This window comes from Nansenia antarctica (genome assembly GCF_963989245.1).
Source record: "Nansenia antarctica genome assembly, chromosome: 1".
Classification (NCBI taxonomy): Eukaryota; Metazoa; Chordata; class Actinopteri; order Argentiniformes; family Microstomatidae; genus Nansenia; species Nansenia antarctica.
This window is the reverse complement of record NC_137674.1, coordinates 108,405,645-108,420,644: the sequence shown is the minus strand read 5'-3', so window position 1 is coordinate 108,420,644 and position 15,000 is coordinate 108,405,645. Positions and strand designations below refer to the sequence as shown.

General features: G+C 48.4%; 1 protein-coding gene across 1 annotated transcript in view; it reads left to right on the top strand.

Moving 5' to 3' along the window:
- camsap2a (calmodulin regulated spectrin-associated protein family, member 2a) overlaps positions 1–15,000 on the top strand; it is a gene marked incomplete at both ends in the record, with an annotated part of 60,586 nt that overhangs the window by 17,930 nt on the left and 27,656 nt on the right. The window contains 2 exons of the mRNA XM_080529636.1: positions 13,403–13,573; positions 14,380–14,463. Of these exons, the coding sequence (XP_080385762.1) occupies positions 13,403–13,573; positions 14,380–14,463 (255 nt within the window). The remainder of the gene's footprint in view (positions 1–13,402; positions 13,574–14,379; positions 14,464–15,000) is intronic.

Sequence of the window (15,000 nt, the reverse complement as noted above, 5' to 3'; positions counted from 1 at the left end):
AATAAAACACATAAAAGGCTTTTATTCCCATGTACGACTTCAAACGGTCATGAACATGATGAGTCGAACTCGATACGAGTGGCACATAAAACATTAAATAACCTGCTAAGGGAATTTCCACAGCGAAGGAGGAGATCTGAAATGAATTGATGTAACTTGCATCACATTCATTTCAAATTTCACCACGATCTCATTTGCCTTATGGGAATGTCTGACGCAAGCATAATCGCCCTTGTTCTGTATCTTATACTTATATACACCGTTATACTATAATATCACGCAGTGTCTACATGATCATGTCTTTTGCACTATGCCACTATTTGCATCTGGTTAGATGCCAAACTACGTTCCCGTACTCATACTCTGTCAATGACAATAAAGTTTAATCTAATCTGATCTAATCTGATCTAATCTAATAATCCTGACTGATCTTCATAACAGGAGGATTATGGCCTTTTGGGCTGTAATCCTGGTGCTGTTATATAGAGACTACATGTGAGACAGAGCTAAGGCTAGCTCAGACAAGGTCTTCCATGGTAGACTACATGTGAGACAGAGCTAAGGCTAGCTCAGACAAGGTCTTCCATGGTAGACTACATGTGAGACAGAGCCAAGGCTAGCTCAGACAAGGTCTTCCATGGTAGACTACATGTGAGACAGAGCTAAGGCTAGCTGAGACAAGGTCTTCCATGGTAGACTACATGTGAGACAGAGCTAAGGCTAGCTGAGACAAGGTCTTCCATGGTAGACTACATGTGAGACAGAGCTAAGGCTAGCTGAGACAGGGTCTTCCATGGTAGACTACATGTGAGACAGAGCCAAGGCTAGCTGAGACAAGGTCTTCCATGGTAGACTACATGTGAGACAGAGCTAAGGCTATCTGAGACAAGGTCTTCCATGGTAGACTACATGTGAGACAGAGCCAAGGCTAGCTGGGACAGGGTCTTCCATGGTAGACTACATGTGAGACAGAGCTAAGGCTAGCTGAGACAAGGTCTTCCATGGTAGACTACATGTGAGACAGAGCTAAGGCTAGCTCAGACAAGGTCTTCCATGGTAGACTACATGTGAGACAGAGCCAAGGCTAGCTGGGACAGGGTCTTCCATGGTAGACTACATGTGAGACAGAGCTAAGGCTAGCTGAGACAAGGTCTTCCATGGTAGACTACATGTGAGACAGAGCTAAGGCTAGCTGAGACAGGGTCTTCCATGGTAGACTACATGTGAGACAGAGCTAAGGCTAGCTCAGACAAGGTCTTCCATGGTAGACTACATGTGAGACAGAGCTAAGGCTAGCTGAGACAGGGTCTTCCATGGTAGACTACATGTGAGACAGAGCTGAGGCTAGCTGAGACAAGGTCTTCCATGGTAGACTACATGTGAGACAGAGCTAAGGCTAGCTGAGACAGGGTCTTCCATGGTAGACTACATGTGAGACAGAGCTAAGGCTAGCTCAGACAAGGTCTTCCATGGTGAGACGACATGGGAAACTAAAGACCCAGACACAGAAGCACTGACCCCCTCGTCCCCCGTGGTCCTTAGTAGTTAGTGTTGAATAGACAGATGGAAGATCTGGGTGTGCCTCTTGGTCTGAACAGCATTAGTATGCAAATGGAATCCATTTATTAGTATATGAATATATTAGTAACACTATATTTCTTATTGTAAGTCGGCTAGAGCTGTTAATTATTCAAATGTCTGTTGTTGTGATGGTGGGCGTTAATGCTGTTAGAAGTCGGGTATCGTTTCCTGTAGATTATTATTGGAGATGTGAGTATGGATCGTGATGAATGACTCCTCTGGAGTCACGGGACTGATGCCTAATAATACTAATAATAATAATAATAATAATAATAATAATAATAATAATAATAATAATAATAACTTTTTATTTGTATAGCGCTTTTCCTGCAAATGTTGCAGCTCAAAGTGCTCCAATCATTATATAATCATAATTTAATGATTTAGTCATTTAATGGCAATATTAAAAAGATGGGTTTTTAGTCTTGACATATGTGCTGAGGTTGCATCCCTAATGTCAACTGGCAGTGCATTCCACAAATTGGGTGCATAAAATGAGAATGCAGCCTCACCAAATCTCTGTACTCTGTATCTTTTATACATGTGGTACCCAGAGAAACCCAGCGTCAGAAGACCTGAGAGCTCTATTGGGCTGATATGCTAGCAAAAGGTCTTTCAGATATCCTGGTGCTGTGCCAGTGAGGTACTAGACAACAATAACACCTCCCAGGGTTTGAAATAGCAACTCCATACATTGGATATGAATTCTAACGAGGAAAGCATTAGCATGCGGTGGGTGAGAGACAGAGAGAGATAGAGAGTGAGAGAGAGAGAGAGAGTGAGAGACAGAGACAGAGAGACAGAGAGAGAGAGTGAGAGACAGAGAGAGAGTGAGAGACAGAGAGAGAGAGAGACAGAGAGAAAGAGAGAGACAGAGAGAGAGAGACAGAAAGAATGAGAGACAGAGAGAGAGAGAGAGTGAGAGAGAGACAGAGAGAGAGAGATGAATAGGAGAGAGGACAATTATAGCCCTGTTACCTGACTTCTCGCTGTGATACTCTCTCTCTCTCTCTCTCTTCCTCCCACTCTACCCCCCCCCACCTCCCCTCCCCCGCTGCCTACCACCCCTGTTCCTACCGAGCAGCAGTTGTTCCATTTCCATGGTTACCTCACAAGCAGGCAGAGGGGCGTATGGTGGGGTTGTGGCGGTGGTGGGGTTGGGGGGGTGGGGTTGGGGGGGTGGTGGTGGTTGTGGGGGGTGGGGTTGGGGGGGTGGTGGTGGTTGCGGGTGTAGCTGTGATGAGGCCTGCTGTGCTCAGTGGGACAGGAGAGAAGGGAAGGGCTGAGTCTATGCAGGTAGGCAGGCAGACAGGTAGACGGGTAGACAGGTAGGCAGACAGGTAGGCAGGTAGACAGGTAGGTAGGCAGACAGACAGATAGGCAGGTAGACAGGTAGGTAGGCAGACAGGTAGGCAGGCAGGCAGGCAGACAGGTAGGCAGACAGACAGGTAGGCAGACAGACAGGTAGGCAGGCAGACAGGTAGGTAGGCAGGCAGACAGGTAGGCAGACAGACAGGTAGGCAGACAGACAGGTAGGCAGGCAGACAGGTAGGTAGGCAGGCAGACAGGTAGGCAGGCAGACAGGTAGGCAGACAGACAGGTAGGCAGACAGACAAGTAGGCAGACAGACAGGTAGGCAAGGTGAGGAAGTAAGGCAAGGAGAGTCTTTTTTGGAGCGATTGAGACACAGCACATAGTCTCCCTCAGGGCTAACAGCTCTTCTGAAGTATTAACAGTCTGGATTGGTCCACAACATCACATGATTCTTGGGTTCTGAACCCGTTCTGTGGAAGGATGTTTTTATTATACTCAGAACCTTACTGGCCAGCGGTGGACTGCACTGCAGAATGCCAAGAATATCAGATATTCATGTTTTTCATTTCATTTTTCTCTCTTCTCAATATAACTGTGTGTATTCATAATAACCTGGACTGTAGTTTATAGTGTTTGTACAGTGGCACGTAGGGTAGATGCAATAACAATGGAATGGATGTGAAGTTATGAAGTTACTCTGCCGTCTGCACAGTACAAAGAGAGGCTAGCAGGTGCGTGATGAAGATGAAGACGAAGAGGAAGCTGGAGGAGGAAATACCTCACCTGCCTCTGGGCCAGGTGCTTCAGGTGTCTGTCTGTCTGTCTGTGCAGGGAGGGGGGGCGGCCATCTTAGGAATGCCCCCTCTTCTCCTCCTGTAAACAAATATTCAATCAAATGTCTCTCCCTGTCCTCCACTATGACCAGACACAGGTTGTGTTTACCGAGAGAGGCCCCTGTGAATACGCCAGATTGGGCGTATTCCCGCCCAATGATCCCACTGGGCGGCTTTTAGGCTGCGGTTAGGCTGGAAAACAATCCCATTTGGCAACTCTGCCCTGTGTCTGTATGGGAGACAGGAGAGGAGGGGGGGGGGGGGGCTAGGAGAAGGTAGAGCCGTGCGTCTAACGATCGCAAGGTCGGTGGTTTGATCCCCGACTCCTCCTGTCCATGTGTCGACGTATCCTTGGGCAAGACACTGAACCCTGAATTGCTCCCAATGAGCGGGCCGGCGCCTTGCGTAGGAGCTTGCCGCCATTGGTGTGTGAATGGGTGAATGAGTGAACGAGAGGCCGTTGTAAAGCGCTTTGGAATAAGGCGCTATGTAAGTGCATTCCATTTACCAGATGAACCTGGCTCAGAAGCCAATGGCCATCACCTCTCATAAGACTCCAACCAATCAGGGTCATGTTTACTAAGGAGTCAGTAGTGAAACTTGCACATAGAACATGCCATAATGGGAAAGCAGTCTAGATGATCAACTCTAATAATAATAATAATAATAATAATAATAATTCATTAGACTTATATAGCACTTTACTAGAACACTCAAAGACGCTTTACAAACTGAAAAGATCGAGCAGTAATAATAAAAAGAAACAAAAATTCTAGTCATGCATACTACATACTAAGTCATAGTTTCTTTTATCTGCGGTAAAGCCTCAATAAGCTCGTTGTGTATATCACTTAACCCGGAGATCAAACACACTGTAATTTCCTCACTACTATATTAGAGCTGGGGATTCTATAAAGATCATCACAGGAGATTTCCTTGAACAGGTCTTATTAAGAAGGAAATGAAAACGGTAAAGACGGGTTGAACTGCATAACTCTACCAATATGGTAATTATAGTCAAGCTATGCAGTTCAACCAGTCTTTAACGTTTTTCACTCGTTAATTTCCTTCGAGATAAAAAAATATTGAATAGGGAAATGTTATTTCTCTGCTCTTTCCGGACTAGACAACCCCAGGAGCAGAGTTCAGAGTTCAGAGTTCAGCCCAGATCCAGGGATGAATCTTTCCCTGCTGACCTCACTGGTCAGTTCGGGGTCTCTCTCTTTCAATGTTTTGATGATGATTTCTTGTATATGTTCTGTGTGGAACCCCAGGAAGAGTAACCGATGACTGACGTTGCATCAGCTAATGGGGATCCTAATAAATCAAATCAAATCGAATTCCATAAAGGCTAGATTAGGATTGGGTGAGCGAGTGTAAGCTGGTCCTAGATCGATATGGAGGGGAGGGGAGAGGAGGGGGAGGGGAGTGGGGAGGGGAGAGGGGAGGGGAGGGGAGGGGGGGAGGGGAGAGGGGAGGGGAGGGGAGGGGGGGGGGGAGGGGAGGGGTTTTGGTGAGCCTCCCCCAGGGCCTCTCACAGAGTATGCCTTTCCCACAGTCAGCGCCAAGCCCCCCTGGCCGTGTGTGTGTGTGTGTGTGTGTGTGTGTGTGTGTGTGTGCGTGTGTGCGCTGTGTGTGTGTGTGTGTGTGTGTGAGTGTGTGTGTATGCGTGTGTGTATGTGTGTGTGTGTGTGTGTGTGTGTGTGTGTGTGTGTGTGTGCAAGCACACGCATGCAGGAGTGTGTATGCATGCGTGTTTGTGTGTGCCTCCATGCCTGCCTGCCTGCCTGCCTGCTTTTGGATGCACGTTCACAGAGAAAGATCTAGATTTCACACAAAGGGTTGAGACACCTGGTGGTTAGGAATTCTTCCAAAATGAAACCTGCTTACTCCTGAGGGAAGTGTGTCATCACGATAACGTCTCTGTATTATATATGTATTAATGTATATTCTCTCCTAAATGGACTGCACTTATATAGCGCCTTTATCCAAAGCGCTTTACAACAGCCTCTCATTCACCCATTCACACACACATTCACACACCAATGGTGGCAAGCTACCATGCAAGGCGCCAGCCAACCCGCTCACTGGGAGCAATTTGGGGTTCATTTGGTGTCTTGCCCAAGGACACCTCGACACGTGGCCATCCGGGGCTCGAACCGCCGATCTGCCGAACTTGCGATCATTAGACAGCGGCTCTCCCTCCTGAGACACAGCCGCCCTCGTGTTATCGTCCTACAGAGCAGCTCCACCGTCTCCCTCAGCTACCACAGCTTTGTTCCGGCCCGTTCCGGCGGTGACCTTCAGAAGTCTGAGCGCTACTGAGTGCTTTTCTTTTTAAAAAATATATTTTTTAAAGTAATTTTTTCTGAGTGGGGTAGTCCCACTCATATTTTTATTTTATTACAGTGAAGACAGACAGGAAAGTAAGGAGAAGAAGGGAGAGAGAGAGGGCATGTCAGCAGGGCATGGGCCGGATTCCAACCCATGCCGACATGGGCATATGTGTGCACTGTAGACCGCGGTGCTAGACCCCTGGACCACCCCAGGCCACCTGAGTGCTTTCCTTTGTCGAGAGGACGAACAGCTTGAAGCTTACCTGGCGGCATCGCACTCTTAGACAGCGTTTCATAGCCTTAGAAGAGCTTGAGTGCTAGAAACACTCTCCACATTTCAATATTATATGAAACGCAGGGGGGGGGGGGGGTTTCTACTTAAACTTACTTTTCTACTTAAAATAAAGGATAAGTAAAGGCCACTATTGCAGTTGGATCTGTGTTTGCGTGTGGCAGCTGTCTGCACCCACAGCATAGTGGCCTTCACCTACAAGTGTAGTCTGTTTTCTTTATATATATACATTTATATCTATTTCTTTAGGGTGAGAGAGAGAGGAGGATAGAGACAGTAGAGACTGACAGGAAGGATGGGTGAGAGAGAGGAGGATAGAGACAGTAGAGATTGACAGGAAGGATGGGTGAGAGAGAGGAGGATATAGACAGTAGAGATTGACAGGAAGGATGGGTGAGAGAGAGGAGGATAGAGACAGTAGAGATTGACAGGAAGGATGGGTGAGAGAGAGGAGGATAGAGACAGTAGAGATTGACAGGAAGGATGGGTGAGAGAGAGAGGAGGATAGAGACAGTAGAGATTGACAGGAAGGATGGGTGAGAGAGAGGAGGATAGAGACAGTAGAGATTGACAGGAAGGATGGGTGAGAGAGAGGAGGATATAGACAGTAGAGATTGACAGGAAGGATGGGTGAGAGAGAGGAGGATATAGACAGTAGAGATTGACAGGAAGGATGGGTGAGAGAGAGGAGGATAGAGACAGTAGAGATTGACAGGAAGGATGGGTGAGAGAGAGAGGAGGATAGAGACAGTAGAGATTGACAGGAAGGATGGGTGAGAGAGAGGAGGATAGAGACAGTAGATACTGACAGGAAGGATGGGTGAGAGAGAGAGAGGAGGATAGAGACAGTAGAGACTGACAGGAAGGATGGGTGAGAGAGTGGAGGATAGAGACAGTAGAGATTGACATGAAGGATTGGTGAGAAAGAGGAGGGATGACATGCAGGATATGTCGAGGGTTGGAATCAAACCAGGAAACCGTGCGACGATGTGGTATGTGCATTAGTGGGCTACGCCACTAAGAGCTCCGGGGTGTTTTGACTAGTAGTTAAAAGCTTTTCTCAATTCTCTTGTGACTCACAAAATAGACACGACCATGACAGCTTCAACTCAAACCCCAGCCATGACCTCAGGAGGGTCTGACCACGAGCCACCAGTTGTGAAACTGTAGCGTGTGTGTGTGTGTGTGTGTGTGTGTGTGTGTGTGTGTGTGTGTGTGTACTTCCACTGTAAACTGAAGGCCCGTCTCTTCAGGCTACATCTTGACTGCCCCTCCTAAAGACCTCTTCATCCCCACTACCCCCATGCACAGTTTCTCTACTGTAAAAACATTGTGACTGTTCTAGCATTGTGACTGTCAATGGCTCCTGGTCCTAACATACATATAGATTTGTTTTTCTTATGATGACTGATGGACAGATGATTCACTTACTTACTTACTTACTTACTTACTTTCCTTAGGCCTTTAAATTCCCTAGGGAACATAGGCCATCGACTCACTCACTTCAGACAAATGTATTTGTGGTAAGTCGCTTTGGATAAAGGCGTCTGCTGAAATGCCAGAGATGTAAAATGTAAATGATGGTGCGTTCGTTTTAAACAGCCTGTCGTCAGCCCTGGGTTATGTAAGCGGGGTTTGCTGAACTCCTAATAGAAATGACATTCACAGGCTTTCTTCTACCCACATCAAACAACTCAGGCAGCAAACCACACAAAGACGAGGTGAGATACATCAACGCGGATTACATAGGAAGCCGCCGAGGCTGTACATACAGGATCCGCTCCTCCTTTTGTGCTCGGGTTTAATCAGGCTACAATGGAGGATTTGCAGCTACGCTTCTTTCCAACCAAAGGAGCCGTTCGTTTGGAAGAGGAACAGATAGTATACAGTCGAGGGAGAGATTTTTTTTTTCCAAGGGTGGAAATACAATACACCCCAAATAACACCGGTGATGCAGCCAGCAATAAAAAACTAGGGTATTGACTAGAAAATAACATCTCGTACTGCAGGAGAAATCAATACAGGGTTTGAAATATTCCTCTGAGATTTTGGGTCCATATTGACGTTGTAGCGTCACGCAGTTGCTGCAGATCTGTCGGCTGCACATCCATGATGCGAATCTCCCGTTTCCCAAAAATCTGAAAGGTGCTCTGTTGGATTGAGATGTGGTGACTGTGGAGGCCGTTTGAGTTCAGTGAACTCATTGTCATGTTCAAGAATATGAAGGATGGTCTGACCATCCTAGCCAACGTTGCTTGTTCGCCGCTTCTCCATCCGAAATCTAGGTGTACTTGCAGTATACAGAGTAGATTGTCCTACAAAGACTTAGATTTAGTCATCTAAATATTAATTAGACCCCTATACTTTCTTTTATTTATTTTTTGTTTCCTTTTACTATTACTACTCGATCTTTTCAGTTTGTAAAGCGTCTTTGAGTGTCTAGAAAAGCGCTATATAAGTCTATATGTATTATTATTATAAGAAACCACTTTGAGATGATGTGAGCTTTGTGACATGGCGCGTTATCCTGCTGGAAGTAGCCAGTAGAAGATGGCTACACTGTGGTCATAAAGGGATGCACTTACTCAGGTATAGGCTGTGGTTTGTGGCTCAAACCAGCCCGGTCTGGCACCAACAACTGTGCCACATTCAAAGTCATTTAAATCACCTTTCAGCCCCATTCTGATGCTAGGTTTGACTTCAGCAGATCATCTTGACCATGTCTACATGCCTGAATGCATTGAGTTGCTGCCACGTGATTGGCTGATTCGATATTTGCGTTAAGGAGCAGTTGAAAAGGTGTACCTAATGAAGTGGCCGGTGAGTGTATGTCATAACATGCTGTAGGCCTAGAGCTCACATCTGCTTTGTCCTGCTATGAGCCGTACAAGAATGCCACAACAGATCCTTCTGGAAGGAAATATCGCTTTAGGTTGACAGCCTGATCTAATGAAGTGGAAGAGGTTGACCGACTCTGCAGGCAAACTGGGATCTTCCTCTCCTCCTTCTCTCCCTCCCTCCTTCCCTCCCCCCTCCCCTCCCCCACCCCCTTCTTGCCTCTTTCCAGTGCCTCTTTCCCCTCTCTTCTTCTGTCTCCATATAGAGATTGATGTGACATTGAGGCGATGTCGATTGATTGGCTGTGTCATTCAGAGTTGACGTGCGTGTCACAAGGTTTTGCTCTTTGCTTCTCGTGTTCCTCTCCTCTTAGGGTTTGATTGATGATTGTCGTACAGATTAAAATAGTATTCTGTTGTTGTATCAAATCGATATCGTCTTCAGTTGTCTGTCTGCGCCGTCTCTGCTCTCCTAGCTGCTGTGATCAAGCAGTCTTGTGGGTCCTGGGTGGGTATTCCATCACATTGCTAAAGGAAGACCCAGGGTTTTTTGTTGGTAAGTCTCGTGAGATTTATCAGAATAAGCCTGGATTTTCCTTTAGCGACGTTGATGGAATACCCCCCTGGGAACAAAGGAGATCAAAAAAGGGGGCGGCTGTGGGTTGGCAGATCGGCGGTTCGAGCCCACATGTCGAAGGGTCCTTGGGCAAGACACTGAACCCCAAATTGCTTCCAGTGAGCGGGCCGGCCGGCGCCTTGCATGGTAGCTTGCCGCCATTGATGTGTAAATGTGAGTGTGAATGGGTGAATGAGAGGCCGTTGTAAAGCGCTTTGGATAAAGGCGCTGTATAAGTGCAGTCCATTTACCAAAATCAATATCCATTTACCAGGGTCCTGAGGAGGAGAACACAGCCCTGTGAGACATGATGACATGATCATCCATCCTCTGGTCCTCTGGTTCCAGATGAGCGGCTGTGGCTCAGGAAGTAGAGCCGGCGACTAATGATCGCACGGTCGGCGGTTCGATCCCCGGCTCCTCGTGTCGAGGTGTCCTTGGGCAAGACACCGAACCCCAAACTGCTCCCAATGAGCGGGCCGGTCGGCGCCTTGCATGGTAGCTTGCCGCCATTGGCGTCTGAATGTGTGTGTGAATGGGTGAACGAGAGGCCGTTGTAAATCGCTTTGGAATAAGGCGCTATATAAGTGCAGTCCATTTACCATGAGCTTGTGTGAGAGGAGGCCTAATGTTTGGTTTGGCCCCTGTGTTTGGACGTCTAAATTAACGGCAACGTCAAGTATTTTTACGCTGTGTGTGTTATTAAATGCTGTGGGGAGGGGGAGTGGGCGCAGGCTAACTGTTAGCGCTAACGTCGGATGAGTAAACAACGCTTTGTTGGTTCATGTGGCCTCGTGGGATGTGAATAAGACGACACAAATAAAGTGGTTGCCGTCAAAGCACGCAGAGCTAAACTTGAGATACAACACACCTCACCCCCCCGAGGTTTTCCCTCGCCATCAAAGCATACAGTACAGAGTAGTCTGTCATGTTTCTCTGTCTAGTTTTTCCCCACATAGACCAGACTGTGGCAGGCCACCGTAGTCTAATTTGTCTCGCCCATAGTCTCATAACGAACCGAAAGTATTTTATTCATTTATTTTTAGCACATTTTTCAGTGCTCGTGTTCTTGCGGCATAGCTTCATTTGGCTCAACTATGGCCTGTTGCATCACAACAGATGGCAGATGCAGGGCTGCGATTCATTGAATTAGCTTACGGGAAGTAAGTATAGCCTAACGGCCCATAGGAGCAGGAACCTGTTTCTGAAAAATGCCTAAAACCTGAAAAATCTCCTGTTTCCGTAGCGTGAGGCAGCTTGATGTACAAGTACACCCCCTGGACATGACGCTGGTATGTCGCAGGGTCTTACCCCCCCCCCCGCTCCCAATCCAACCCTTAATGCTGAGTGCCAAGCAGGGAGGCATCGGGTACCATTTTTATAGTCTTTGGTATGACTCGGCCGGGGATCGAACTCACAACCTCCCAATCTCAGGGCGGACACTCTAACCACAAGGCCACTGAGGTTTGAGAGGCCTGTTAGCAATCGGAAGGTCGCTGGTTCGATCCCCGTCTCAGGAGGGAGCTGCATGTGAGCTGGTGACTGGAGGGTTGCTGGCATCATATCTAAGGTGGCCTACCACTGCCGTTGAGCTCTTGAGCAAGGCACTTAACCCCTAACTGCTCCAGGGGTGCTGACTAAGGCTGACTGTGCCTACTAGAGCAAAAAAGACATTTGGTTGTACTCGTTGTGCAATGACAAAAAGGTTGAATCTAATCGAATCTAAAAATATTGCAGTAGCCTATAGAGGGTTAGTACTTAGTAGCCTATAGGGGGGTGTGGGCTTGTAGTAGAGGACATATAGTACATAGATGATATATATGTAGAAGCGTGATTATATCTCCCCATGCATACAACCTCCCCTACCCCTAACCATCTCCCCTAACCCTGCCACCCCCCCCCCCCCCTCCCTCCCTGGACATTGCTGTGTTAATTGTTTCCCGTTCGTTAAGTCTGTGTTCTATGTGCTCATGTTATCTGTTTTCTGTTTTCAGTTTTTCCCATACTGTCAGCGTCTTTGAGCCTCAGAAAAGCGCTATATAAATACAATAATTATTAGTAGAAGCAGGATTATACTGTATTTCTCTCTGGTGTCTTTGTGACTTCACGTCATTAAAGGGCTTTCAGGGTAAAACACCAGAGTATGACAGGAGTCCCCATGACCTTTAACCTACAGAGCCTGATGACCTCTAACCTACAGAGCCTGATGACCTTTGACCTACAGAGCCTGTATGGACACACGGACATTCATTGTTCCTGTTTGCACATGAAGTGTTTCCCTTTCTTCATCACCCCCCCCCCCCCCTGTTATCCAACTCTTCTGGCTCTTATTTTGAGTGTGTGTGTGTGTGTGTGTGTGTGTGTGTGTGTGTGTGTGTGTGTGTGTGTGTGGGTGTGGGTGTGTGGGTCTGTGCATGCGTGCGTGTGTGTGTGTGTGTGTGTCTTCTATAATTATAGAACATTAATGTAGTGTATAGAGACGTATTCTCTCCTGACTCCATGTGAGAGGCTGCAGGGTTGGCGATGTTCTCTTGCACTCAATCCCCCTCTCTGTGAAAAGGCAGCTAGCTCTGCTAACAGGCAGCTAGCTCTCTGTGAACAAGCAAGCAGCTAGCTCTCTGTGAACAAACAGCTAGCTCTCTGTGAAGAGGGCAGCTAGCTCTCTGCTAACAGGCAGCTAGCTCTCTGTGAAGAGGCAGCTAGCTCTCTGGGAACAAGCAGCTAGCTCTCTGTGAAGAGGGCAGCTAGCTCTCTGTGAACAGGGCAGCTAATTGGGTCGTGTAACAAGGGACGGACGCAACTGTTTCCAGGGCAACGGCGACTGGGGAGGGGCCAGCTGGAGACAGAGAGCTGTCTGCCAAGAAATGGAGGAGGAGGAGGAGGAGGAGGAGGAGGAGAAAGACTCCATGGTCTAGTTCCAAACCTATATCTCCCTGCCTGACCCCAACAGACCTGTGAACTCTGACCCCCAGAGACCTGTGAACTGTGACCCCCTCAGACCAGACCTGTGAACTCTGACCCCCTCAGACAGGTGAACTCTGACCCCCACAGACCTGTGAACTCCGGATGGCTCCAATCAGCCTATTAGATCTCCCCTTTGTCCTCATTGGCCAAGTGGAGCCTGCATGTTCTGTGTAGGCTACTGTAGATCAGGTGTATTTGTTGTTACATCATATACAGGTACACAATGCAATGAGATGCTCTACAACATCGACAACTGTAACAACATGGTCGTCATGTTGTAGCACGGCGCTAACAACACTTAGGTTGTGGGTTCGATTCCCTCTGGGACCGGAAATACTGACAAATGTATGCACTCACTATAATGAGTGGGGCAGTCCCACTCATATTTTTCTTTTTATTGATGGAGACAGTAGAGATTTTGACAGGAAGGATGGGTGAGAGAGAGAGAGAGCGAGAGCGAGAGCGAGAGAGAGAGAGAGAAGGGATGACATGCAGGATATGTCCGCGGCCGGAATCGAACCGGGAACCATGCGGTTACATGGTCGACGCTTAACCCGTTACGCCACCTAAGAGCCCCCATTTTTCACATCTAATCTAATCTAACGTTGTGTGTCCTGTTCTGTCTGCAGAGCGCCCACCTGGCGATGATGGACGCGCTGATGAGGGCGTACGCGGCGGGGGCGGTGAGCGTGGAGAAGGTGGCGGCCTGCCTGCGCCTCTACTCCGCCCACGACGACCCCGAGGACCCCGAGGACACGCCCTACGACACGGAGGACGCCCTCTCCACCTGGATCAACAAGGTATGTTCCAGAAGCACGCGCGTGGCAGAGTGACTAAAAGCTGCTGCGCCGTGTTTTGTTTTCACTCTTTGGAATGATTAGCTGATTAGCTGTCTCAGCTGACCTGGATCAACAAGGTAGGCCCTCACCTGACCACCTGACCACCTGGATCAACAAAGTAGGCGCTACACACCCATATACTGGGAACACTGGGAACAGTGGGAACACCGGGCCACAGCCTGGACATCCATATACTGGGACTCTGTCCCAGCGGGAAACGAACCAACAAGCTAAGGGTTGTTAGCGCTGTGCTGTACCAAGTGAGCCACAGACATACACACATACATACACACACATGCACAGGAGCACACAAGAAAGCAACCACACACATACCAACACAAACACACACAGACTGTACATGTAAAAACAAATACACACAACGCTGCTCACACACCCTGTCTCCTACGCTGTTTCAAGTAGGTACGTAAGTAAAGGATGCTGGATGTTTTTGCAGGAAGGTTTGAAAGCCTCCGAGAGAACGTTGGTATTTTAATATCCCCCTCATTCCTTGAATCAAATGTTCCCTTTATGTGCCAGTGTAATATTACACAATGTTAGACCAATATCTAGTCGTGTTTTGACAACATTAGGGAATACAGCGTTGAGCACACATTCCCACATAAGGAAGATATTTTCTGTGATGAGAACCCTCCATCTCTCCATCTCTCCCAGATGAACGGTAAGAAATGAGAATGATGAATAACTCATGTCCCAGCTGCTCATGCATGTACTTTCTCTCTTTTTTTCCTCCCTCGTTCATTAACCAGGTAAACGAGTATCTGAAGGACATCGTCGCTCAGGAGCTGAGGAAGAGAGAGACGCAGAGCGCTGAGCCTGCTGGGAGTCCACGGGTGAGTGCCTCCCCTCCCCTCCCCTCCTCTCTTCTCCTCTCCTCTCCTCTCCTCTCCTCTCCTCTCCTCTCCCCTCCTCTCCTCTCCTCTCCTCTCTCCTCTCCTCTCCTCTCCTCTCCTCTCTCCTCTCCTCTCCTCTCCTCTCCTCTCCCCTCCTCTCCTCTCCTCTCCCCTCCTCTCCTCTCCTCTCCCCTCTCCTCCTCTCCCCTCCCTTCCCCTTCTCTCCCCTCCTCTCCTCTCCTCCCCTCTCCTCTCCTCTCCTCTCTCCTCTCCTCTCCTCTCCCCTACTCTCCTCTCCTCTCCCCTCCTCTCCTCTCCTCTCCCCTCTCCTCCTCTCCCCTCCCTTCCCCTTCTCTCCCCTCCTCTCCTCTCCTCCCCTCTCCTCTCCTCTCCTCTCCCCTCCTCTCCTCTCCTCTCCTCTCCTCTCCTCTCCTCTCCCCTCCTCTCCTCTCCTCCCCTCTCCTCTCCTCTCCTCTCCCCTCCTCTCCTCTCCTCTCCTCTCCTCTCCTCTCCCCTCCTCTCCTCTCCTCTCCCCTC